We start from the raw sequence: 26094 nt of genomic DNA, 5'->3' as shown, positions 1-26094 counted from the left end.
TATATAAATCTAAGTTATTTAACAAATTTAATTCTTATAAAACTGCAATGAGGTAGGGATTGGCTGATACAGTTCCCTAGGCATTTTTGAATGTGTGATGCAAGGGATCAAACTCAGACCTTTTTGAGCACAGCAGGCAAATGCTCTACTACTGAGCTACAATCTGCAACTCACTAGGCATTTTCAATTGTCTGGTTTTAAACCCAAAACTACTCTGCTACATATATATAACTATATATAGATATCTATATATCTATATATAGATATATATATATATATATATATATACCAGAAGAACCACCTCAGCTGGATACAGTGCACTGAGATGGGATGACTTTTTACCAGCCTTTATGGCCATAATCAGAATACCAGACATTTATGGGGGTCCTAACCTCAAGAATCCTTTGCCACCTCTATTCCTGCTGTAACTTTTCATTGGTTTGCACCTCCTTCAATACTGGAGCTAGTCCTAACCAAAAAGTCTGGGGCTAGAGGTGTGATTCAAGCAGTAGATCACCTGCCTAGCGAACACAAAGCTCTTAGTTCAAATCCCAGTGCTGCCAAAAAAAGATAAAACCAAGCCTGTTCTACCTCTTTGGGCACTATTCAGAAGACTACAAGGTACTGGTGAGAACTTCAGATAAATACCCTATAATGACGTCATTTAACCAGGGCCTGTCATTTGTTACTGAGGTCCTAATATGCCTTAAGCCTGAACCAACACAGATTCTGGCCTTCTTCCTTAGAGTGTAAGATGCTTGAATGCCATGACCACTGGTGGCTCTCTTATCATGCCCAAACTACTTAGGTTTAAGACATTTATCATGGGATATATAATAATAACGACAAAGAGTTAGACATACATACCTGTATTTTTAGAAGTGAGTCTGCATAGAGTAGTTTAATTTTTGACAGAATATTAAAGACAAATGGAAAGTGACTAAATATGACACAATACTGTACATCTGAAGTGTCCTAAAAATGGAAATAATGAGAATGTTGATAAATTTAAGGACGGAAAAATCTTACACCTTACCTCACAGCCATATTAAATCCCTTTTGGTTTAAGGTCTCAGTAATTCTAGCCAAAGCAATCCAAATTGTTGGTCAGCAGTACAGTACTAGCAGTATGTGTTTAACATATATCACTGAAAAAGCATATAAACTGTATTTTCAATGCGAGTTTAATTTAGAATTTAATGATAAATTTTGGACACTTTAGTCCTAGAGTCTTTTCTGGCTGGGCACCAGTGGCTCACACATGCAATCATAGCTACTCAGAAGGTAGAGATTCGAAGATTCTGGCTCAAGATTCGAAGCCAGCCAGAGAAAACTGTTCTCAAGACCCTATCTTGAAAATACCCAACACAAAAAAAGGCTGGTAGAGTACAGTACCTGCTTAACAAGTATGAGGCCCTGAGTTCAAATCCCAGTACCACCCCAAAAAATATTTTTTTTTGTCACAACCTGAGTTTCTGCAATGTGAATGAGCTTGGATGCCCTTGGCTAACCTATACATGTCTTCTGCTGGACAAGATTAATATGATAGAATAACAACAAGCAGAAGCAAAACATTATCAGCAGGAGCCATTTAACTATATTTTAAGAAATAATAATAAAAGGTCTGCCTACACCAAGACCTCCTTCCCAAAGCTGCAGCCCCTTGGAGCCTGGTGAGTCATTCTGCCTTGTATGGGCACCTCCAGGGCACCAGGGTTGCCATCTGTGGTCTCAGCACCATGGGCCTTCTCTGAGTGTGAACAGATTTCTAACTTTCCTGTTGGTGCATCATTCCATATTCTCATAGAACTTCCCATGACCTGCTAGACTGCTTGTTTTAAATTTCTTCCCAGGTACCAGTAATTTTTTTTTTGTCACTGTTCTGGCTACAAAAATGCACAAGACCTGCTATTTCAATTTTGCAGAGTATAAGGCTTTTAGAAACCCACGTAGAAAGTTGTAGTAGAAATGCATATATTAACTCACCAATTATCAATTTCCCCTTTAAATGAGCTAGACTTACCGAGTTCATTTTCCAAGAGGACCTTCTATAAGCTTCTCCATAAAAATTAAGCCAGTCTGAAAGTTCATCTATTTTGAAAATATTTTCAGACAGCTGGTATTTACTCTGGTTTACCTTAAATAAAATAGGACTTATGAGAAGGTTTTATATTTAAAGACAATTTTGCTTAATGGCTGTTAATTAGATTATCAGTAATTAGTAATCAGTAATAATTAGATTATTACTACTGAATCAGTAGTAAATTAGACTCTCTTAATGGTTGGAATAAAATTCTATCAATTGCCTAAGCACTAATATGAACATAAAGAATGCCTAAGATTCAATATGACAGACTGACAATGATAAACTTGTAGTTACTTTCAATTCGTATGAAAATTTTGAGAAATTTTAAGTCCAAAGGCAAAAAACAGTGCAGTACACAGCCAAGGTGCTGTGGGGCCCACTGCTCACGGGGTGCCTAAGCTTATTTAGATGCTCTCCTTGCTGGGCCCAACAGATCATCCCCTGCAAAGCACAGAGAGGCTTTCCAGCTCTCTATTTCACGAGACGATCAGGATTACTGTGATGCACACAAACACACTGGCATCAGTCAATGAAAATGCTGAATGATACTAGGTGCTCTGGACATCTGTGCTCTTTATCAGTATCTGACCTGGATGAGCATAGTCCTGGCCTACATCGAATCTCAGGTCTTCTGAAAGCCTATCTTAGTGATGTACAGAGGTCATTCATCTACAATATTCTTCCTGACTCCCAATCAAACACCAAGTGATCTGGGCCTCCTACTGCTACCACATGAAGCATATTTACATCAAACTTTTTCACCATTTCTATGGTCCTCGGTACTTTCCTGTCTCAAGACTTGCACTGGCATTAGCTTTCAGGGTCACTAAGAAAATGGGTCCTTCACCCTCAAGACTTCTTGAGGCTCCCCTCAAGCTGAGCTAGGGAGTTTGACAAATATCAAATATTCTTGTGACCCCTGTTAGGGTCCAAAGCAGGATTCCTTTATGGTTTCTTTCGTTGCTGCTTCAGCATTTCTCCTTATTAACTCTGTAAGTGGCAAAATCTCATTAGAAGACACTCTCCTTAAGCTTTTCAATAAATTTCTCAATTTTTCAAACCCCAAATTAATTTTTGATTGTTTTTTCCGTTTTGTGTAAAACCTTAAAACATAGTCCAGGAAAATCACTGTTTTTCAGTATCAAAGCAGGCTTTTTCCTTTAGCAATATAGTAGGTTAGGTACCTTAACCTACTGAAAAAAGAACTAGAAACATAGGAGAAACTCCCAAAAACCATTTTTTTGAGGCAGTACTGTTTTTTTAAGTAGATATGAATACTCAGGTCAAAAACTAAGTGAAAAGGGCTGGGGATGGTGCCTAGCATGCACAAGGCTCTGCGTTCAATTCCCATCATGGCAAAAACCAAAACCCCAAAGATCCTTAAGTGATGAAGATGGTATTTGCCTTGAGAGCATGTACCAAAACTGGTAAACCTGAACTTCAATTTTTCAAATTAAAAGTCAAGATGAGAACACAAACCCAAAGGGCTTACATCAGGGCGAAGGTGACCTAGAGTCACAAACTGTTCCATAACTATGTCAACACACTCCACTTAACCCTGGAATCACAGGGAAACTCGTTAAAATGGTGTTCAGTTGGAAAAATAGTCCCCAGAGAATCTGTAATTGCAAGCGAGCTTTCCTACAAGTGTGAACCAAACTCCTATCACCTGGAGATCTAAAAAGCTTCGTCAAGAATTCAATTACCTCTAGGAACCTGACAAAAGTAAATTCTCTCTGAAGAAAGCCAGACTCTGAAAAATTCCAAAAGTCAAGTTCCAAGGAAAATGGGAGATAGCTCACACACAAATAATCAAACATATGTTAATAGACATTCTGCGAAAAGTAGATGATAGAAACTGACCTGCAAAGATAATTAGAATGATAAGGTTGAAGAGAAGGAGAAAAGGATGAACTGTAAATAATGACCAAGAAAAAAAAAACCTATTTTGGTGGTACTGGGCGGGGAGGATTGAACTCAGGGCCCTGTGCTTGCAAGGCAGGCACTCTACCACTTGAACCATTCCACCAGCCCTTTTTGTCTCGGTTACTGTTGAGACAGGGTTTCTTTATGCCCGGGCTTGCCTGGACCATGATCCTTGTATTTGTGCTTCCCCATACAGCTAGAATTACAGGCTTGTGCCAGAATGCCCAGAAATTAAAAACGTTAATACTCAAAATCAAAACCTAAAAGGTAGTTGTAATAGCAGACAAAATAACTGAAGTGAGAATTCGTGAAGTAGAAGTGCAGAATGGTGGGCAAAAAGAAAGTAAGAAAGCTCAAAATGAGGGACAAATACAGTGGCGTGGTCTCACATAAATGGGAGAATCTCTTGTTTTTTGTTTTGTTTGTTGGCAGTACCGGCATTTGAACTCAGGGCTTCGAGATTGCTAGGTGATCTACAACTTTAGCCAAGCCTCCATCCTGAGGTAGAAGGATCTCAGTAAGAAAGAACAAGGTAAGGAAGTTACTTCTCTTGCCAGATATAAACAATTAGTGTAGAGCTACACAAAATGACCAATGGTTCAGAAGTGAATCCCATATACAGAACTTGGATTATGAGAGTTTGCATTGGTGGGGAAAGGACAGAATTTCAGTCAGTGATTGCTAGGGCTGTTTTTCATATGAAAAATAACCAAAATAACTTTAACATAAATTTCCAATTTTGGGGAAGGCAGATTTTCACAAAATGTAGGGAAGGAAAACACTCAGTAGAACACATGATTTAAAACACAACTGACATGCCAAAAACACATGATGGAAAAAAGACAGCTTCTTCAATAAATGTTGCTGGGAAAAGTGGTTATCTGCCTGCAGAAAAACTGAAACTAGATCCATGCCTATCACCCTGCAGTAGTATCAACTCAAAAGGACCTTAATATTAGACCTGAAACCTTGAGGTTAGTACAGGAAAGAGCAGGGAATATACTGGAAGCAATAGGTTTAGGCAAGGACTTCCTCAGTAGAACTAAAGCAGCCCAGCAACTAAGAAAAAGAATTGACAAATGGGACAACATGAAATTAAAAAGCTTCTGCACAACAAAAGAAATGGTCTTTACATTGAAGAGACCACCCACAGAATGGGAGAAAATCTTCGCTAGCTACACATCAGACAAGGGACTGATAACCAAAATATACAGAGAGCTCAAAAAACTAAACTCCCCAAAAATCAACGAACCAATAAAGAAGTGGGCAACTGAACTAAACAGAACTTTTTCAAAGGAAGAAATCCAAATGGCCAAAAAAAAAAAACCACATGAAAAAATGCTCACCATCTATGGCCATAAAGGAAATGCAAATCAAAAACATACCAAGAGCCCACCTCACTCCTGCTAAAACAGCTATCATCAAAAACACCAACAACAGGTGTTGGCGAGGATGCAGAGAAAAAGGAAACCTCATACACTGCTGGTGTGAATGCAATCTAGTACAACAACTTTGGAAAACAATATGGAGGCTTCTTAAAAAACTAAACATAGATCTGCCATATGCTCTAGCAATCTCACTCCTAGGGATATACCCAAAGGAATGCTACTCAGGTTATTACAAAGGCACCTGTACACCCATGTTTATTGCAAAATTATTCACAATAGCCAAACTATGGAAACAGCCAAGATGCCCCACTACCAATGAATGGATTAGGAAAATGTGGTATTTATATAAAATGGAATTTTATTCAGCCACAAAGAAGAATGAAATTTTTCCATTTGCAAGTAAATGGATGGAACTGGAGAACACCATGTTAAGCAAAGTTAGTCTGGCTCAGAAGGCCAAAAATCACATGTTCTCCCTCTTATGCAGATTATAGACCTAAAACAAATGCAGAAATATTATTGGACATGGGTCACATACTTAAGGGGAGACTGCACATGGGAAGAATAGGGAAAGGGAAAGAAACCTAAAACTTGAATGTGGTTGATGTGCTCACTATATAGAAGCAACTACGGTATCTTAAACTGGCAGAGGCCACTATGGGAAGGGGACTAAGAAGTAGTAAAGAGGTCTGGTAGAGATGAACCAATATGGGTTGTAATACACATATGCATAGAAACAACACTAGGAATCTCTCTGTATACCTAGTTTTATCTTAAACTACCAAAAACACCATGTTTTTCTTATTATCTCTTGTTTTCTCTTCAACGACGCTGGAGAACAAGAAGGTGGAACAGGTTCGGGGCAGGTGGTTTGGGGGTGGGGAGGTGGCCCAAATAATGTATATACATGTAAGTAAATGTAAAAATGACAAAATAAAAATAACACAGCTGACAATAACCTGAGATCAAGAGCTTCTCTGCATTAACTGAACTTCATAATGTGTGCACAGGAATTAAAATTTTTTGTTTCTGAAATGTTGATTTACAAATTTTTTTGGCCACACTTGGTCAAAACTGTGCATTTACTATACTTGTTATTCATATTATTATAAGTGTAACACTATACTGTTGAGGGAATCATGAAAAAAATCTATACATATTCAGTATGACACAACTTTTTCCTAAATATATTCAATCCATGGTTGATTAAATCTATGGATGCAGAGCCTATGGATAAAGACAACCGGAGATATATTCCTTTATACAGATGATATAATTTATAGAAAAACATTAAAAAAACTGCAATATAAACTTCATGAGTTTCCTATGCATCTGCTAAGATTCAGGCAAGTCAAAAGCAAGGAGACTTTAGTTGTCCAATCTAGACATGAAGATTGCTATTAACCCTTACCCTATGCAGCTTTTTCAGCATTTCTAGGAGAGCTTTAAGGTGACCGTTATTCTCATCACTTTCAGTCCAATAATGCAACTGAGCATTAATGGCTCTTTTAAACATCAGGACCAGGTTGCTGAAAGCAGATTCTTGCAGAGTTGCCCAAAACCCCTCTGAGGAATACAAAGAAGGCAAATGAAATTGCTGACATGTAATTTCTCTTGGGATTCTTATGGTAAAAAAAAGCGAATATTTCCCCAAACATGTAACAAAATATTTTAATATAGTCATAATCACAAAAACATTTCTAAGTCTCTTCAGTGAATAAATACAATTGCAATTAATACACATACATTTCAAATGTAACTGGATATGTTAGATTTTAATATGCTAGAAAAATTCCTTGATAGTTAAGAGAAGCACAAGCTTGATTTAATTTGTGAAAAAAACACAGATGAAATATCACAATATGTTAAAAATTAAATTAAGAATTGTTGGCCAGAAGTAGTGGCTCACACCCCTATACAAGAGGCATTCGTAAGAGGATAGATATCTAAGGACGGCCTCGGGCAAAGTGAGCCCCTGTGCAAAAAGTAACTGAAGCAAAAAGGGCTGTATATGTGGCTTGGAGTCAAATGCCTGCCTAGCAAATGAGAGGTCCTGATTTCAAACCCCAGTACTGCCAAAAAAAAAAAAACCCCAAATCAAAACAAAGCAACAACACCACCAAAAACCACTGTTTGTGATTAGTCTTTTCTGTGCTCCTAACTTGAGTTTTAGGCAATTATGGCTAATTTTCTTAGATATGATGATGGTCTGGTAATCTGAGATTCCATATTCTTAGATGAATGTTCAAATAGCATAAATGAAATCTCATGTCTTCAATTTACATTCAAATGATTAAGTAAAAACAAAATGTAACCTATCCCGAAAGAGAGTCCTAATGACCACATATTAATTTTTCTTGACCCTTAGGGGACAGGACATGTGGGTAATCACTGTACTGTTCAGTCAACTTTGTGAATGTGAAACTTTTCACAAATAAAAGTTGGGGACAAAGGATGTTATGACCAAGCCATGCATGTGCTATCCCCAAGAACTCTAAAAAGGTATAAAATAATCTGTTTTACATGACCACAGTAACTTTATAGCATCTTCAGAGTATGCTAAGAATATGACGTAAAATATATGAATGAATTTATAATTATCTAAATTTTGCCATAACTTTAGTAGGTGTATTTTTCCAATAAGATGGGTAAAGTATTTTCAATTGTAAATCATCAATCTTACCCAGAATTCTTGAAGAATGGTCACTCATTTTACAAACAGTCTCTGCAAAAGGGACCACCAGGCTTTCCCAGTTGTTAATATCATGCATCACAGGACATTCTGGGAGAAGGAAAAAAACTTCTAAAGCTTCTTGGTGTGCAGAATGAAATGGCAAGCTTTTGAGCAGATTATCTTTAAGACAGGTAGCTATCTGTGGTAAGGAAGGTCAGAGAAAAGGAATTCAAAATCAGCAGAAACTAGGGGCAACTTCCTACAACAAACAAGGTATAGAACCTGGACTTCTATTCCATGGGAAATTAGAAGAATCATTTACTTTTTCTGAAACTTATGTAGTCAACCCATCTTACTTCACCTCCCAAATTCTGGAGGTGAAGTAAAATATAAGACAAGTACTTTCCCCACTCAATTGCTGGGTACACAAAGGAGATCAAGAAGAAACTGCAAGTGCAGGAGGACACTAGATGAGCCAGAGATTCAGACACAGTTTCCAGCCTTTTCAATGATGAGTATGACGTTCTACTCTCTGGTTCAAATCATTAACTTCGCTTTTTTTTTGAGAGGAAGAAGGTCACAACCCAAGACAGCAAAATAATAGAAAAACCAAACAAACACAACCACTAAGTTCCAGCCCAAGAATCCAACTGTTCAAGAAAATGTAAAAGTGAATTCTGGTTTGTTATGTGTGCTCCAGTAGCAGTAATCATTTGTTTAAAAATCCACTAGGAAGATAAGCTGGTACTTATTTATCAGATACTATGTACTAATTAGTCATTTCATCCTTGCAGATTGTCTACAATAGAGATGATACTATTAGCCATGTTTTGTAGATAAGAAATCTGTGCTTCAGATAAAGTTAAGTAACTTGCTCAAGGTCACACAGCTTCATAGGAATCTCTCCTGGGTTTTTCTGTCTCCAATTTTTAAATTTTTAATCAGTCAATTATGAGATACTAGCTAAATGATATTTTCAAATGTACAAAGTCTTACAACTACCTATTTTTATACTGAAAGATTATTCTGGGCTCCTACTGAGGTTCAGTTCTTGGAATTACAAATACCTGATAACTCTATTTATCTTAAGTCACAGACCCTTCCCACCTTTTTACTTGCTTATCACCACAGCCTCACACTTCCCAGGCTTCTTTAGAACTAGGAAAATATTCTTCCAGTCTGTTTTCACCTGTCACTCTCTGTGCCTGGAGGATACCTTCCTGGCTGCCTAGAAGGCCTTTCACCATAGCAGATACTTGGTAAATTCCCTCTTTTTGGAGCAGCTTGTTTCCAGTTAAGTAGAGTTGGCCATTAAGTAGCACTAACGTAGTACCGACTGAATTCATCAGGAAATAGTCCATACCACTACATTCTAAGTCTGGGAGGACAGTGGAGTGTGAAACACCACCAGTCTTCACTAATACCTGCATGAGCACGTGTGTGGGGGAGGAGGTCTGGCCCCCTCGCTAATCCATTAGTTTCTAAGGGCAAGGAAAAGGTCTCTTTCATTTTTCAGTAAGAGTCATGAATACAGAGCCCAGAACATAGCAAGTATTCAAATGTTTGGTGAATAAGTGAATGAATGCTGAAAAGTCTGAGAGTCTACAGCACAGAATCTCAAGACAGGAACATTATAGGTCTTCTAATCTAACTTTTTTGAACAGTAGAGATGAAGAATGCCCTAGGATTACACTGTCTGTATATATGTTATATGTTATTTTTCTAGCACAACCAAGAAGAGCCCTCAGATCCAGACACAGCAATGGCCTTCTATTTTTGGTGACCTTTCCATGGCTGTATTCAGCAGCAATGACTCAGAATCTTACTGAAAGTAAGTTATACTGTCCTGACAGGAGGATTTCAACTTATCAAATAAATGAGCAAGAAAAAATGTTGGTAAAACAGCCTGTGGATGCAGTTCTTAAGTTAGCATTACAGGTACTACGAAGGGCTACAGACCTGGTAAAGGTACAGAATTAGGGACTTACTTTACCTTAGCTCCCTAAGCTGGCCCGTGTTTCCCCCAAAATTAACAGAATCAAACTTTTATTCCCTAAAGAAAGTATGAGAGAGAGAAAAAAACTTGTAGCTAAGATAGAGCATGCTGATGACTGTAGCAGACAGAGCAACAGAGCAGGCCAGGGAGCCCAGAGAGGAGGAGGGGGAGACATAGAGTGGGAGGAGGAAAGAGAGAGAACACATGAGAACAAAGAAGCGGGGGTGTGTTAAAGAATTGAGAGAACATAGAAAGTACCCTCCATAGACCAACAAGTACAATAGGGAAATAAAGCCAATAAACACTGAGTCAAGAAAGGCTAACGTAATAAGAAAGCACGTTTCAAGCACGTGAAAGTGGAAAACCTAAAGATAGTAATAACAGTGTTGAAGAAGGAAGCAACAGTCCCATAAGGAATATTCTAGAACTTACAGAAAAGAAGTGGAATGGAACAAAACAGAAAGGAAGAACCCAGGGGGTAAAAGATGAGGGGCATGGTCATAGCAGACAAAGTATTCTAATTTCTGTATTTATGCTTCAAAGAACTGTATCTAAAGTGTTATTTTGTTTGCCAAATTCAACAAATCCTTACAGCTTCCACAGTTGAAAACACTCCCTCTGGATTATGTATGTATGTGTCTTTGTGTACAGACACACTATTTAGGTTATCTGTAATCCATGTGACTATAGTACCAATTATTTCACTCCTGAATGCTATCTCTTCAAAAAAAAGATTTCCTCTGAAATTTTGGTTTCTTTTAAGAAAAGTTCTAGTGCATTTTCTTTCTCCAAATAATAATCTGAAGAATATTACCGTGTTAGTAATCCAGTCCTTCTGGGTTAATTCCTTAAATGTGCTTCTTGCTTTACTTAAGTCCAAATGAACAGACGTAGTTTCTGCAGCCAGTCTTCAGAAGATAAATAAATGGATAAGGAAATGAGGAAGGACACGTCAAAGTGAGATCTTTTATCAGATTTTCTATCTAGATATGTTTCTTCCTCCATTTCAATACAGCTTTATAATAACTATATTAACTTGGCTGAATACAAACACAATTCATAATGTATTAGAGAACATATAGTTATTTCTCAAATGGTATAAAAAAACCAAACCAAAACAAAAAAACGAGGCTATAGTATCAATATTTACCTTAAGACTTTTCTTTTGGCATTACTGAGGTTTTAACTCAAGGTCTTGCGCTTACTAGGCAAGTGCTCTACTACTTGAACCACACCTTCAGACCCTTCTTCATTTAGGTTATTTTTTCAGAGAGGGCCTCATGTTTTTGCCTGAGTCGAAGGCCTCATTTCAGCCGTGGACTGAGATCCTACTTAGCCTCATCTATATCTGAGATTATAGACACGCACCAGCATACCCAGCTTAGTTGTTGAGATGAGGTCTCACTAGCTTTTTGCAACGGATGGTCTCATATCACAATCTTCCTGATCTCTGCCTCCTATGTAGTTGAGATTACAGGCATGAGCCACAGCACTCAGCTTTATACCTTAAGACTTTAACTCAAGATACTGTCTTATCCAAAATGGGTCAGGGACAGGGCTATAACCCAGGCACAACACTTACCTAGCATGTGAGAGGGTTTGATCCCCAGCACCACACACAAACAAAAACAAGTTTAAGGAAAAAGGATGATCACTAAATGTTTATTTTCCAGTTTTAAGAAAAAAACACAGGAATTAAAAAAGGTAAGTTTTTCCTACCCCCTGCCAAAAAATATCTTTAAGTTACATGAACTAAAAACGGGGCTTTCAGAGCAGTAAAATTTTAGTATTACAACAGAAAATTATTGAAATGTATCTTAACTCATGAATTATACTTATGCTGAATAGACTCACTATCTAAAGATGGGCATATCTTTATAAAATAATACATTTATTTAGGGTCTAAAAGTAGGAAAAAAATTCTTCCTGGGCATGGTGGTGCATGCCTGTGATTCCAGCACTTGGAAGGTTGAAGAAGGAGGACCATGAGTTCAAGACCAGTGTAGCCTACACTTCCCTAGAGACTCTTGCCTCTAGATAAGTAAAATAAATAAGTAGAGGAAAAATGCTTTCAAGGAAATATAAATTAAATAAATATTTAGGAAAAGTGTAAAGTTGTTCTTTCCTAATACTTAAAAATTCCTAAAGGGGATGGAGATGCAGCTCAGTGGTAAAAATGCATGCTTAGCATACATGTCCCGAGTTTCCCAGCAACCTTTCTTGTTTTGATGTGAAGTGCTCCCCGCAAAAGGCCCTTCTTCCATGTTTCTGCCTTTGCTGCATGTTTCTGCAATAACACTAGCTGACCACAAACTGAAACCTCTGAAACCATGACATAAGCTAAAATAAATCTTTCCTCCTTTAGCCTGTTTCTCATTAGTACTTTTCACATCAATGAAAAACCTAATACAATCCCCCAAAAATAAAATTTTGAAAAGTCCCTATTATCTAGCAATAAGGAAATAGTTAAAGGTATAATTTTGCCACCGAATATCATCCAGCCATTAAAATATTGAAAAATATGGAATTGAATAAAATGGAAAATGGACAAAACTATTAAATATAAAGCAATGTACGAACAACACAACTCCCTCTTGTGTTCATGTGCATGGGGCACTCAACCCAGGGGCCACCATTTCATTCTAACTCCACCACTACCCAATTTTTCTATAAAAATATATCAGGATAGAAAAATGAACCAGGTATTCTCACTGTGTTGCTCAGAATAGCTTCAAAGCTGTGACCCTCCTACCTCAGCCTTGTAAGTAGCTGTGATTATAGGCACATACCACCAGGCACCAACTAGTATTACTCTCAAGTAATGGGTTATGTGTGATTTTCATTTTATTTTTGTAGTGTGTTCCTTTTTTTTTTTTGTGGTGTGGAGTTTGTACATGCTAGGCAAGTGCTCTATCACTCAGCAACATCCCCAGCTCTCTGTTTTTTTGACATTTTATATAGCAAGCAGATTATTTGCTTTTGTTGAAAAAAAAAAAAAAGTATTTTTTGGAGACAAGGTCTCACTATATGGCCCAAGACTGGCCTAAACTCATGAGAATTTAGAGAGTAGAGCCCAGGCTGGCCACAAATTCTTCATCCTCTTGCCTTGGCCTCCCTATTGCTGAGATTACAGGTGTGTACCACCACAGTAGCTAAAAAAAAAAAAAAGTAATTTTTAGAAAGAGATAAACACATAACTAACTTTGTGCCCTGGAACCATTTTTTCAAGTATGTTTTCATGGTGTTTGTCTTATAGAACTTTAGTTTATTACATGCATTACCTTTCCCTTAAGAAACTTCCAGTCAGACAAGCAGAAGATGAAAATATCTCTCGAATTTCCCTACATTAGGAATAAGACATGGTTAAATCCAATCATCCAGCGTGCCTCTCATGAACGGCACATTACAAATAAAACATGTTATAGTTGCTCTTCAGGCTTCTCCCTCTGTCTTCTATTTATATGCATATTATCTTGAAGTCTGCTGCGTTTGCTAAATCTCAAAATATCAGTGGCAAACACAAGAAACAGAAAAGCATAGACCCCAGGAAACAGCAAAGGCCTGATACAGGGTCAGAAATTTCTTGAACAAATAAGATCCTCCCTACTTGTTTCTGTTCCATTGAAATGGGAACAAAATTAGTTACTAGAAATTAAATGTGTGTGGAGGATGTTTGGTTTCATCTTAGAAACCTCACAACTGCACATCATTTGTCATTTGTGCTCTGCAAATTATAAGGCAACTATTTTATTCAACTATTTACTCTAATTAGAAGGCCATATCTAAAAGTGTCTGTAAAGGAAAGGTGCTTGTAAGCAGGTACAATCTTTCCAGATGGCAGGAGTTCTATGGAAGAAGACCAGGGATGCCCCAACTGTTTAGCTATGAACTGGAGATACACAAATTAGTGGTTCCAGGGTCAAACAAGGCTGAGAAATGCCATGGAATGTATTTGCTGCTCAGAGTCACAACATACATAAATGTACCCAGGAAGTCCTACAGGGAATAAAGCTGGCCTCATGGAGCTTGCACTCTAAGTTGTAAGGATTCATTTTAAATGTCAACTTGGCTAGGCCACAGTACCAGATAGTTGGTCAATAGTGTAGCCTTTTCTGTGAAGGTATTTTTTTGTAGATTAGATTAACATTTGTATCAACAGACTCTGTAAACCACATAGCCCTCCATAATATAGGTAGGTCTAATGGAATAATTTCAGGATCTTAAAACAGAAAAAAAAAAAAAAAAGCCATCCAAGAAAAATGAAATTCTGCTTCGAGACTACCTTAGGACTCAAACTACATTCACTCTTCTTCTTGAGTCTCCAGCCCATTAGCCCACTACAGATTTCAGACTTGATAGACACTACAATTACACAAGTCAATTCCTTAAGATAATCTTTCTCTTTCAATAGGTAGACAGATAGGGCTTCTCTGGAAAATCCTAATCAATACAATGCACTAGATCATACATCTGTTGTTACAGCCAGTTTGGAAAATGCTGCTTTAGGGACATAAGCATGGTCATATCTATGGAGTGTATTTACCTTTTTGTGTTCTGCCACTGTTTGGTTCCCACGTCTGCAATCCATCTCTTTACAGTTCCTTCATTCAATGTAAGAATTTTTCTCCTCAGATTAACATATGAATTCTGTAAACAAAATATAAATCACAATAACCGGACGCATCGGGAACAGACACTCAACTTTAAGATACAATCTAAGAACAGAGGATACAGTGTAATGCTTTTTTTTTTTTTTTGAGAGAGGATCTCACGAGACTGAGAGGGTCTCAGTCTCCTGGTCTTTAGTGATCCTCTCACCTCAGCCTGCCACATGCTGGGATTACAGATACATACCACCTTATGTGGCTTACTTTAAAATATGAATAATATAGCTCTCAGACAATCACAAAGTGAGATTCTAATAAGGAATTATTAATCATTTGTCTGGTTGCCAATTTCTTGCCCAGAGAGCTTATACTTAAAGCAAGCTTCTTGGAGTACCCCAGCACTGAGTACTTTATACAAGTACAACTAGGTAAAGCTGATCACAAAGACAACCTTGAGGGGAAGATCCTAAAAGGGCTGTGTGTGTAAATGGGAGGAACTTGACTTCCCTTGGTAGGCAGGCAGAGAAGTTATAGACTGATTATCCATAAGCCTATGATTGGAGTGTCTTTTTAGTTAGCAACATTTTTATAATCTGTCAGCTTAACATTGACAATGCTATCAGCAAGAAGCCACTAATAAGGCAGAGTCTACAGAAATTACATTGATTAAACATTCACCACAAATCACTCTGTTGATTATTTGTGGGAAAACATGCATGTAGTTTAGTCAATGAAGGATCAATAATGTCGACATATTCCCAAAGTCAGCCTAATAACCTGATGACTTTGAAGTTCAATAAACCTGGATTCTAGAACCCTTCATTTTGCCTAAAACACCAAGTTCTAGAACATGTAGAAACCTGTTTTACCTCTTTTTCCATCCACAACAAAATGCTCTGATTTCCTCCAGCAACCATTATTAGCTCCTTTCCTGAACAGTGACTTTCTGAAAAGAATATACATAAAAGTAAGAGTACAAAAAGCTACTTGGCACAAAATTACATACTAAATTGAAATAATTTCAGATTCTTCTTAAATGTAGTCACATTATATTTGTAACACACAGACTTGGCACATTTCCCACCAATTAAGTAGACAAATGTATACTTCTAGTTGGTAAAGACAGGTGACTTACAAGGTAGGTACAGTTTAATATATAAAATTAATATAAATGGTTTATAACATATTCTAAGCTTTCAGAAACAACATAAATGCTCCAAGGCACTTCTATTTAGAGCAGTTTAGAACTCAGGTTCTTGGTTCAATTCTAGCCAACCTTCTTCCTTCCTGGCTTTGAGTTAAGTGGCTAGCCCTTTGCTTTTCCTGTCTCTGTATCCTTCAGTAAAATGGGGATGACAGACACACCTTCCAGAACCTATATAAGGACTGGTAAGACAGATAACACAATAAGCGCAGAGCACAGATAGTTCCAATGACTGGGGTCTATTGGCTGCTCAATATTCTGAGCATTTCATAGGATTACAGTCCAAACCAGGGAAGAAAACCAATTATCCTGGAGTTGGTCACTAAGTCTCTTACAAACTGAAATCAGAGCTGTTGACACCTCTGAATCCATACAGTCTGTTTAATTTTATGCTCGAGTTTACATTAATCTTATTCTGAAGGAATAAGAAAAATTGGTTATTCTGACTTGACAAATAAAGAAAACCATGGAACCAATCAATGTTCAGAAACTCCCTCCATTTCACACTGCTTTCCTTGCCACATCACACAGACCACTTTCTCTAACAAGGTATTGTATCAAATCCTGTACGCCTATAGAATTTACCGAATTTGAGTTCTTCACTTGTTGTCAATTTCATGGGAAGCGGTACCAGCTGATTATGTTTTCCACCATTTCCTAATTGTCCTTCTTTTCCAAAACCAAAGGAAAAGACCTTTCCCAAATCAGAAACATAGGCAAGTGTGTGCCACCTATTAAATAAAAGCACATGCTGTCAATGCATAATTATCTCCAATGGCTAGAGTATTTAGCAATATAGTAAGTTGCCAAAATCAAGGGATGAAAGCCACCTGGAAATCAAGAAATCAACATGTGGCTGAGAAAACTCTGGAAACACCATATCCACTCAACACCATGTCACATACTGGCAAGTAGTGTTCCCTTTCTTCGGATCGATCATTCTTCTTGGACTGCTAATGCTTTTTTAACACTCAAGAGTTACCACTCAAAGTCATCTCTGAGTCCTTCCTCTTCCCATTCTAGCAGACTGAATTAGCTGACCTCTCCGAGCTCCAACTCTATTTTCCAAAGACCTTTATTACACTGGATTTTCTTACTGATTTGCTCACACTCAAAGACAAAGCCTTGTCTCCAGTTCATGGGAGATAATCTCTAAGCCCTTAGTATTTCCCAAGTGAAAGAGAAGTATCTTTGACCCTGGGAACACACCTGGTAGGTGGCTCATGGCTTTGAAATAAACCATACCTATAGAAAGGAGGGGCTTGAAATTGAGTTCAACAGCCTGGCAATGATTTAATCAATCATGCCTAAGTGATGAACATTCACTAGACTCAGTTAAGTGTCCGTGGCTGACAATACTCTATGTGTATTGTCAAGTACCAGGTTGGAAGAGTTAAGAGTTAAAAGTTAAAGAGGTGATGACACAGCCAAAATCTCAGCATTTGGACTCCTCCTTTGCTATGAAGTGGTGTCCTTTTCTTGTAATAAGTATGGCCATGAATATACCAGCTTTGAGTCTTCACAGCAAATTCTCCTTTGTTAGTAGGGAAAATACTCTGGTTTGCACTGAAGAATCTTTGCGCATGTGTCAAGGAGAATCCAAAGTCATAGTAAAATTTCCTTCAGGTATTAAATGACAGAGGTTGAGAAGACACCTCTATGGCTAAGAAAATTTTACTCCAGTAATTTGGAGTTAATATGTTAATATTATTATTACAATATTGCTGTTATATATTAGTGTATTATATTACATGTTACTATATTATAACTGCTACGCTTTTATATAATTTTACTCCAAGATCATAAGAAAGTATGTCTTATGATAGACTAAGAGTATGTAAACTGGATTTCAGCAAGCTGAAAAATGAATCCAATATTCAGAGTTCAAATCTGCTTATGTTTAGCGAGGGGGAAAAGAAAATGGCTCAACAGAGTTAAGTGTATGTAGGTGAAGACATTTCTTAATTCCACCAAGTCTAACATCCCACTAGCAAGAAGTGAACATAAATCTAATAGCCAAAGAAAGTAATTAAACAAAGCAAAGATTCTGAGCAAGATTTTTTTGCCTTTATTAAAAAAAATGAACTATGAAAATCTAAATTCTCAGGAATATTCTTCCATTAAAACTACCATAGATTGTCTGGGGGCAATGCACTGTGACCAGAGCAGGTCACTATGAAAGTTAACTGATGCCTAGTTTAACTCAAATCCAATTATTAAAAACCACAACCTCAAGATTAGGTAAATAAAACGTATGTCTGCATCAAGGGGTTATGTGAGAGGGTGATTACATTATTGAATAAACCTTTGTGATTTGCTTATTTTTTCCCAAATAAATACACAAATAAATGACTTATTTTCTTTTAAGATGAAAGTGTACTTGAAGAGTTTCAAAGGTATTTCATCAAGGAGGCAACAAAAAGTAAATTGTACTTATTTAAAAAACAAAACAAAACAGGAGCTGGGAGTGTAACTCAGGCTCTAGGTTTGATCTTCAGCAACACAAACACATACCCACAGACCAAACAGATATGTATACTAAAAGATTTATTATGATTATTTAATACTGTAAATTTAGCATCTTCACCCATTTGAAAATGTTTTGATACTTTTATCTCAAAGAAATGTAGGGGAATTTTATTGGATTACCCAAGTTTACTGCATTGGTTTTTATCAAGTTTTCTTTATTTTACAACCTACCTTCCACATGCTATCTGGGTCACTTTATGTCCATGTAGCTCAGTCACCAAACAAGGTCTTAGCTTATTCTGGGTTGAATTGTGACCAAGTTGCCCATACTTCCCAGCACCGAAAGTAAACACCAGCCCATCCTAAGGAAAGAGAACTTCTTATCAAATGTTATAGAAATACAGTATGGAAGTCACATTTATTGGTAACTCTGCATCAGAGAAAAATTAATAAAAGCACTGTGGAAGTAAACTCCCAAATCACAGGGACAAGTCTTACAAGTGGGAAGAGATGGTACGGACGGAGCACAAACTCACCATGCAAAGCGCTCTTCTAGAAATACAGTAAATAGAGACCAGGGTACACCAACCTGTGTGAGCAGTGCAGTGTGAGAGCCACCACAAGAAAGAAATTCAACTTTCTGATTGTCTAGTCCTTCAATAAGGGATGGAGAATCTTTCTCTGTAAAGGGAAAGAATAGCTGAAGTGACCAAAAAGAAAGGCTGAGTTTTCATACTGGAGTTACCTGTACTACTCCTTTTCAACCTAGCAACAACAGCTCCCATCCTATTCTGACAAGAAAACCTCTTTGTTGGTATGGTAAGGTCCAAGGTCTAAGCCTAAAGTAGCAAGAGGGGTGTGGCTAAAAGGTTCACACTAAGGGGCCCTCACCTACTAAAAGGTCAGACCACTTTCCAGAGCCCATTCTTTTCTTTCAACCTAACTTGATTAGCTTTAGCAAACTTTTTTTTGTTTTATTGAGGTAATAGGGATCAAATCCAGGGTCTTGTGCATACTAGGCAAATGCTCTACTACTGAGCTACATCCCCAGCCCTAGAATAACTTTTAGTGAGCAGTCTTTTTTATTTTTTTTCTTGTAAAAATAGAATTTTAGTATTCTCTTATAGTAATATATTAACTGACAGCACAAAGGCATGTTCGAGATCATTTCATTCAAAGTTGTCCCTTTCCAGAAGGAACAGGCCTAGAGAAAAAAGACAAGCAAGGTCCTGTATACATTAAGTTAACTGCAAAATGGGAAGCAGAACCCAGGTCCAGTGCCTTTCCCATCCCACACAGCCCAGAAACGTGGCTCAACATGCACAACTCCTATGAGACACTGCATGTCTCATAGACTGATCTCCCCGAAAAACAGAAAGGTAAATCAGGAAGAACAGTGCATAAAAATGAGGATCTGTGTTGCTTATGACAGGGAGGTCTGTGTTCAATCCATCTTCATCTGAAAAATGTTATTTGTTGATCACAAATTTGAAAATATGTTTCATACTCTTGGTGTGGCCCAGGCCTAGCTGTCCAAAATCATTCTTTCCCCATGAGTAAATGTTTCCCGACATGGATAAGGCCATGCTGTGGGCTTCTCCTGCAGAAATCTGAACCAACGGGACTCCTGCTAGGTGCTCCACAATCTGTGGTGTGGGGGTTGAGGAAAATATCCTTCCGACTCCGAGCTGGCCATGTATGTTCTGTCCCCATGAAAAAAGTTCACCACCTTAACATAAACAAAGAAAATGTTGTCTTATTAAACTTCGAATGTAGCAGACACTAGCCTAAGGCATTATGTATGACACATAGGGTGATAACACTCTCTCTTCATTCAAACTCACAGGTCTCAGACCCCACACAAGAATCTTGAGCAGTAAGCTAACTTCTTTATCATCCATCTTGAGGGGTACAATGAAGCTACTTGAGTTTAATCAGACTCAAGAAATACTTAATTTTTAAAATATACAGGGCCAGAGCTATGGCTCAAGCATAGAGCACCTGCCTCACAAATGTGCAACCCTGAGTTCAAACCCCAGTACCACCAAAACCGAGAGGAGGCCAGAGATGTGGTTCAATTGGTAGAGTACTTGCCTTTCAAGCACAAGGCCCCTGAGTTCAAGCACCAGTACCAAAGGGGGGAAAAATCCACAGACTGGGTCTATGAAAAACAGAAACACTCTACTTTTGAGAAAACAAAAAATAACAAAATATAGAACTAGTGTTTTATTTCTCTACCTCCCTCCCTTTCTTGTACCTAAAGAATCCTATGTCAACATAAAAATTTGCTTGAAGATGGCTGGGGTGGCTTGCACCCAGCTACTCAGGAAGCTGAGGTCAGAGGATCCCTGAGTCTACTAGTTGGAGACCAGCAAAGGCAACACAGTAAGACCCAGTTTCAAAAAAAACACTTGAAATTACAACACAGTATCTTTTAAGATACTTCTTTCATTAATTGTATGTTCAGAGCGTATTTTTCAAGCAATGTTTTTAGATGTTATCTAATAGAACTGCCAATATCCAATGGAATCTGAAAAACTCTCAGAGCACCTCTTTGCAAGATGCCATGCTGGATTTGGAGGAGAGCAAAGCCTCTCCAAAAATTATGATCAAGTGCCCAGTACTCACCAAGAATATGGTGATGAGCACGACCAGTTCTCTTCCTTGCTTCTCCAACTTTTTTTTTTTTCCTGTATTAAATTTATCAAAAATATTTTTTAGAGACAGGTCTCCCTATGTTGCCCAGGCTGTCCTCAAACTCATGATCCTCTTGCCTCAGCCTACTCGTAGACAGGATTACAGATGTGCACTTCTGTGCCCGACAGAGTTACTACTAAAAAATCCTGGATATCCCCCACTGTCTCTCTCTTACATATACCACTAGACCTTTCTTTGGTGGGACCTGGGTTTGAACTCAGGGCTTCAACACTTGCTAAGCAGGCGCTCTACTACTTGAGCCACACCACCAGTTCATTTTGCTGAGACACACACCTATTTGCCCAGGCCGCCCTTGAACCTCGATCCTCCTGATCTCAGCTCTCAAGTAACTAGGATTATAGGTGAGAGCCACTGGCACTCAGCTAGACTAGATTTTGTGTGTGTGGTACTAGGGCTTGCACTCAGGACCTCAAGCTTGCTAAGCAGTTGCTCAACCACTCTGTCAGCACTTTTTTGCGTTGGTATTTTCAGGATAGGGTCACGAACTATTTTCTTTGGCTGGCTTTAAACCTCAGTCCTCCTGATCTCTGCCTCCTGAGTGGCTACGATTACAGGCATGAGCCCACCAGTGCCTAGCTAGACTAGACTTGTTGTCAACAGAGTATGTCTGTTTCATTTTCATAATCTGTACATGGTAGGTACTCAATACGCAATATGAACAGATGTGGTCAAATGACCACGTTTTTCTACTACAAATTCATATTCTCAAACCTCAACAGAACCTTCAGTGCAGGTCGAGTACTTGGTTATTTACTTCCTGAAATCATACCTTCTATTCAGTCTAAGAACATGTTTGGTCTAAATAAAAATTCCCTTGAAGGTTGGTGGAGTGGCTTGAGTGGCAGAGCACCTGCCTAGCAAGCGTGAGGCCCTAAGTTCAAACTCACTGCTGGAAAAAAAAAAAAAATTCCCTCAAGTTTGAATTCCCTTCTATCACCCTCCTGGCTTCATTTTTCCTTTCATAGTCAAGTTTAAGTTATAATTCATATTCATTACTTCCATCTATTTCATACCATCACAGTGTATGACAGAAAATACTGAAGGGCTAGGAGAATCCGATAACTCAAAAAGTGATGTTAAAACACACCAGAGGCCAGCAACCTGGCCACAAAAACTGGGCTGGGGATTCTGAACTATAAGAAAGTTCAAAGTGGACCAGGAAAGGGGAAGATTCTGGAAAAGGATGGTCCAAGCCTGGACCAGATTTCAGAAGTATGGTTTTGAGCAGGGTGAGGTGGTACACATCTGTAATCCCAAATACTTGGAAGGCTGAGGTGGGAAGATAATGAATTCAAAGCCAGCCTAGGAAACACAGCAAGACCTCCCACCTCAAATAAAAATAGTTTTCATTACTCAGAAAACTTTCAGTGTTTCATATTTGAAAAGTAAAAGCATGGAACAAAATATAAGAACAGTAATTACCTGGAGATTTTACAGATCCAAGAGTTCTCTTTACTGGCTCTGTATGTACACACATTTACTATCACTTGGGGGGAGGGGAGGAGAACGGCTCTTGCTATGTAGCACAGGCTGGCCTCAAGCTTATGATCCTCCTGGGTCAGCCACCAGAGTGCTGGCATTATAGGTGTGTATGTACCATCATGCCCAGCTTACATTAACTACTACTAAAAAATCACTATTCCAGAAAAGTACCTTTTGAGAGGGCAAGAGAATGATAATCTCCACAAGCAATCTGAATTATACTTTTTTCTTGTAAAATGCTTTGAAACCTGATGAAAGATGATATATATTTATGTCAATCACCACAATGAAGTCGTAACATATTAGAACTACGAATGTGTTTAATTAGGAATGAAACACAAGGATTAAAAAAAAGCTTCAAACTTACTGCTTCACATTCAGTACATCTAAAACTGCATAATTTTTTCAATGAGAACTGCATAATTATAGAATTTGTAAAATACTTTTATGCAAACAATCGTATTACTCAGGAGTAAATACCAGTTGAAATGTTCTAATTCATACGCTGTACTAGGGAAAAGTCTCCCAAATCACTAGAAGTTAATGCATTTTTCCACTAGTTTGAAAACCTTTATTTACAGAAACAATTTATGGAATTATGAAGGTCAAATGAGTTAATGAATGTGAAAGATCAATTTGGGGGTAGGCAGACTAATCAACTGTGTCATTTAAATGCCAAAACACATGATGCCAACTACAGCAGGTAGCAAACATTCTGGTTTGTAGTAAGTATAATGGTGATGGACTTCATTGCCAAGTTCAGAATTCATCACTTAAGATACTTTCGACAGCTAAAGCAGGGGTAAATATCAGATATGGTACCATTTTCCTACAAATAATTGCATTACGAATAAATTAAAATCATGCTTAATGACAGAAAGTTCCCCACCTTGCATGCTCTATGCTGAAGTTGTATTCAAAGGGTTTTCCATCTGAGGATAGAATCAGCAAGTGCTCCACTCCTTGGTCCATAGAATGAATCTTCATTTTTTTCCCTAACTTAATGCACTCTGCAAAGCAAATCCAACCAGTAACTATCATCACCACTATTATTATTGATTCATTTTTTTTAAACACTTAAAATACCTGGAAAAACTTCAACCTCTGACTTAACAGGAATTTAAGAAACTTGAAGTTCACAAAGAAAATTAGTAAAATGATTGTCTTGTCAAGGGACCTTTGTAATTCAGAAAAGTACTGACTTATTCTTTGTTTTATATGAAATAGACCCTAAATAGCTAATTGAGATGGAGAAATTGAGTATGTAGTGACAAAAAGTGACAAGTGAAAAAGTCTATGAAAAAACACATTACTCATTTCAACAACAAATACATTTGTTTATTCTGAGACAAACTAAAAATAAAACAAGAAAAAACAATAATAATCACCTCCAGACTGCTCCCAACAGAAGCCAACTGCTACAGTCTTAACAGGCAGAATTGTGTTTGAGGGGCTATTTTTAACATGAATGTTTTGAAAAGAATCTTCATTGGAATTAGTGCATATTGAGCCCTTTCCAAAAGTGAGAGATTAAAACTTGTTCACCAGGTATTATCTAATCTCATTTCACTTGTTCACAAAAATTAAATTAGGTCAGTTTTGGGGCCTTGCTTCACTCTTGGGTTCTAACGAAATAAACCTACTCATGAAAAAAATCTCAAGAGATGGAGGAATACAAACAGTTTGGTTAGAAGTGATGACCCAACGGATTAAAGTTTTTAAAGCCATTTAAAGCATTTCAAATTTTCAATTGAAAAAGAGGGTCGCATTCAAGAAGTGGTAATGGGACATTCAACTAGTCATTTTGAAAATCAAATAAGACCCCGCCCTCTCACTTAAATCAAAAGAACTTCCAATTGTGCCAAATAATTTAAGTTTAAAAATAAACCTTAGCCAGGCATGAGCTAGGTGTGGTGGCACAAGCATGTGGTCCCAGCAGTGGGGAGGCTGAAGGAGGATGGTGGGTTCCAGGCCAGCCTGAGCTATATAGCAAAACACTATCCGAAAAAACCAAAACCAACCAAACAACCCACCCCCAACAACAACAAAAAAAACTCTCCGAAAACTAAAACTAAAGATGAGTTACATTTAAAAAATCTTGGAGTGTGGATAGCTTTCATATGCAAGCCCTCTTAAGAGAACACAATTGATAATTGATAGACTATTAAAGTCTCCATTGTGCACGATAAGAAATAGTGACAGCAAAAAGCAAGATGAGATAGGCAATTTTAAAATACTATTTTAATGCTTTAAAAAAGCAAGATGATAAAAAATATTACAACATATATGTGGGGGTCAAAGTCTATTCTTATTTAATATTAAAACACTTCTTTCAAATAATAAAAAGAGTAACAACTCAATTTTAAAAAGTCAGGCAGACAGGCACCGTCGGCGTAGCGACAAAGGAATGCAAATGAACCAGAGAAAACGGAAGAGATTCTATACTTCCCTCAAGTTAAATGAAAAACAAACAGGGCTGGGGGCGTGGCTCAAGTGACAAAGCTGCGGGCAGGGCAAGAGCCGGTCCTGAGTTCAAATCCCAGGACGGAATCTCCTCATGCCCCTTCCAAAACAAAGAAACATTAAGACACCACTTTTATGTTTTTTATCAATTGGCAAAAGTTTAAGATCGTGGGCATTTACTTCCCCCTCTGTAAAACAGCAAGCGCACTAGAAGTGCAAGTGGAGCCCAAAGGAGGATGGCACCGAGAAAGGCTTACAAAATCCGGCCAGGTATGTTCTTAAAAGTACTCAGGAGTGGGGGGAAAGAAGCTCTGAATAGAAACCAAATGGTCACTGTGTCCGCCCCGCGAGGCAGTATGCAGAGGGGACGGTCAGCTTGTCGCCAGTGCCTGCCCAGTGGGAACGCGGGTAAAGGAAAGGCTCCGGGCGCTGCACGGCGAACCCGCGAGCCGAACCGAGCCCGGCACGCGTCCGAGCGATGGCGAGCGCGGCGGCGGCGGCGGAGGAGGAGGAGGAGGAGGAGGACGCGGCCCGTGCATCGCCGCGCCGTGCCCTCGGGGGGAGACAGTCGCCGTCGTCCCCCGCCCGCCCCAACCCGGCCCGTCCCGTTCCCGGCCGCCGTCCCCGCCGTCACCCCGGCTCGAGACGCCAGGCCCGAGCGCGCGGCCGCCCCACTTACTGGGCTTGCGGGCGCCGTCGCTGCCCGCGGGCAGCAGGTGAACCTCGACGCCGGCGCCACCGCGCTCCAGCACGGCCAGGCGCCTCCGCGTGCAGCAGATCTGCCGCGTCGCCTCGGACCTCCGGAGCAGCGCGCTGTGGAGACCCGCGGCGCCGGGGAACAGCCAGAGCTGCGCGCCCGGTGGATCCACGGAGTGCGGCGCGGCAGCCCGGGACGCCGGGGTCCGGGTAGTCGAACGTGCCAGGCCCCGCGCCCCACTCCGCTCCATGGCTCCTTTGCCGGGAGCGCCACAGCCGCGAGACCACAGGAGAGCGGGAGAGCCGCAAGCCGCGCGTCCACCGCCTGGGCGTCGCGCGGCCCCGCCCCCGCCCCGACGCCCCGCCCCCGACGCCCCGCTCCACG

The 26094-nt window shown here is 39.0% G+C and overlaps 1 protein-coding gene across 4 annotated transcripts in view; it reads right to left on the bottom strand.

The window, feature by feature from the left end:
* Nucleotides 1-26045, bottom strand: part of Herc5 (HECT and RLD domain containing E3 ubiquitin protein ligase 5) — a 42666-nt gene extending 16621 nt beyond the window's left edge. For 3 of the 4 annotated variants that reach the window (XM_020174492.2, XM_074041344.1, XM_074041343.1), the window contains exons 1-15: nt 25693-26045; nt 23440-23560; nt 22722-22798; nt 19858-20079; nt 18940-19031; nt 18582-18712; nt 16467-16612; nt 15547-15623; nt 14614-14717; nt 13352-13411; nt 10885-10978; nt 8084-8273; nt 6812-6966; nt 2024-2137; nt 868-975 (exon numbers count right to left, since the gene is read on the bottom strand). In XM_020174492.2, the coding sequence (XP_020030081.2) occupies nt 868-975; nt 2024-2137; nt 6812-6966; nt 8084-8273; nt 10885-10978; nt 13352-13411; nt 14614-14717; nt 15547-15623; nt 16467-16612; nt 18582-18712; nt 18940-19031; nt 19858-20079; nt 22722-22798; nt 23440-23560; nt 25693-25960 (1959 nt within the window). In that variant the 5' untranslated portion in view covers nt 25961-26045. Of the gene's footprint in view, nt 1-867; nt 976-2023; nt 2138-6811; nt 6967-8083; nt 8274-10884; nt 10979-13351; nt 13412-14613; nt 14718-15546; nt 15624-16466; nt 16613-18581; nt 18713-18939; nt 19032-19857; nt 20080-22721; nt 22799-23439; nt 23561-25692 lie in introns of those variants that run through there. The other variant, XM_074041342.1, reaches the window with a different exon arrangement.
* Nucleotides 26046-26094: the final 49 nt, after the last annotated feature.

The sequence above is a fragment of the Castor canadensis genome, chromosome 9 (genome assembly GCF_047511655.1).
Source record: "Castor canadensis chromosome 9, mCasCan1.hap1v2, whole genome shotgun sequence".
Lineage (NCBI taxonomy): Eukaryota > Metazoa > Chordata > Mammalia > Rodentia > Castoridae > Castor > Castor canadensis.
Note: the sequence above shows the minus strand (reverse complement) of the source record. Positions and strands in the feature narration are given on the sequence as shown.